The sequence below is a fragment of the Wasmannia auropunctata genome, unplaced genomic scaffold (genome assembly GCF_000956235.1).
Source record: "Wasmannia auropunctata unplaced genomic scaffold, wasmannia.A_1.0 LD336074.1, whole genome shotgun sequence".
Classification (NCBI taxonomy): Eukaryota; Metazoa; Arthropoda; class Insecta; order Hymenoptera; family Formicidae; genus Wasmannia; species Wasmannia auropunctata.
The window spans coordinates 4,388,836-4,389,293 of NW_012026816.1; the positions used below are offsets into that span (position 1 = coordinate 4,388,836).

Genomic DNA, 458 nt, shown 5'->3' on the forward strand with positions numbered 1-458 from the left:
TCACTCTCCATTCTTGTAGAGCTTGCATTGCGGTCAAAATTTTTATAGCATTTATGAACTCTTGGCTCAAAACCTTTTTGTTCTGCTATATTACACACCGTACAAAATTTGTTGCGAATGCCGACGAAGAGAACTTTCTTTGTGCGGTAACCAATGATAGCTCCAACACCGGAAAGTGAATCGTAGGTTGTGCCATACGATCTCTTCGCCCAACTACCATCCGCTACAACGGTAATATATGGAACACCATTGATAGTTTCGTTTCTTGCCAAAGCGATTTGCTTTTCAACATCACCTGCCATTTTCATATTTTTAAGGGCAGTTTTTTCAAAATCATTGATTAATGATTCTCGATATTTTATATATGATCTCTCGGACATACACGGTATATTCGCAGCTGCCAACAACTCTTCCAATTGGGCATAACCAATTCCAGTCGTTACGGTTCCAGCTGTCAT

General features: G+C 39.7%; 1 protein-coding gene across 1 annotated transcript in view; it reads right to left on the bottom strand.

Moving 5' to 3' along the window:
- The window catches only part of LOC105449787, a 1,421-nt gene extending 963 nt beyond the window's left edge, over nt 1-458 (bottom strand). Inside the window, exon 1 of the mRNA XM_011689171.1 lies at nt 99-458. Within this exon, the coding sequence (XP_011687473.1) occupies nt 99-458 (360 nt within the window). The remainder of the gene's footprint in view (nt 1-98) is intronic.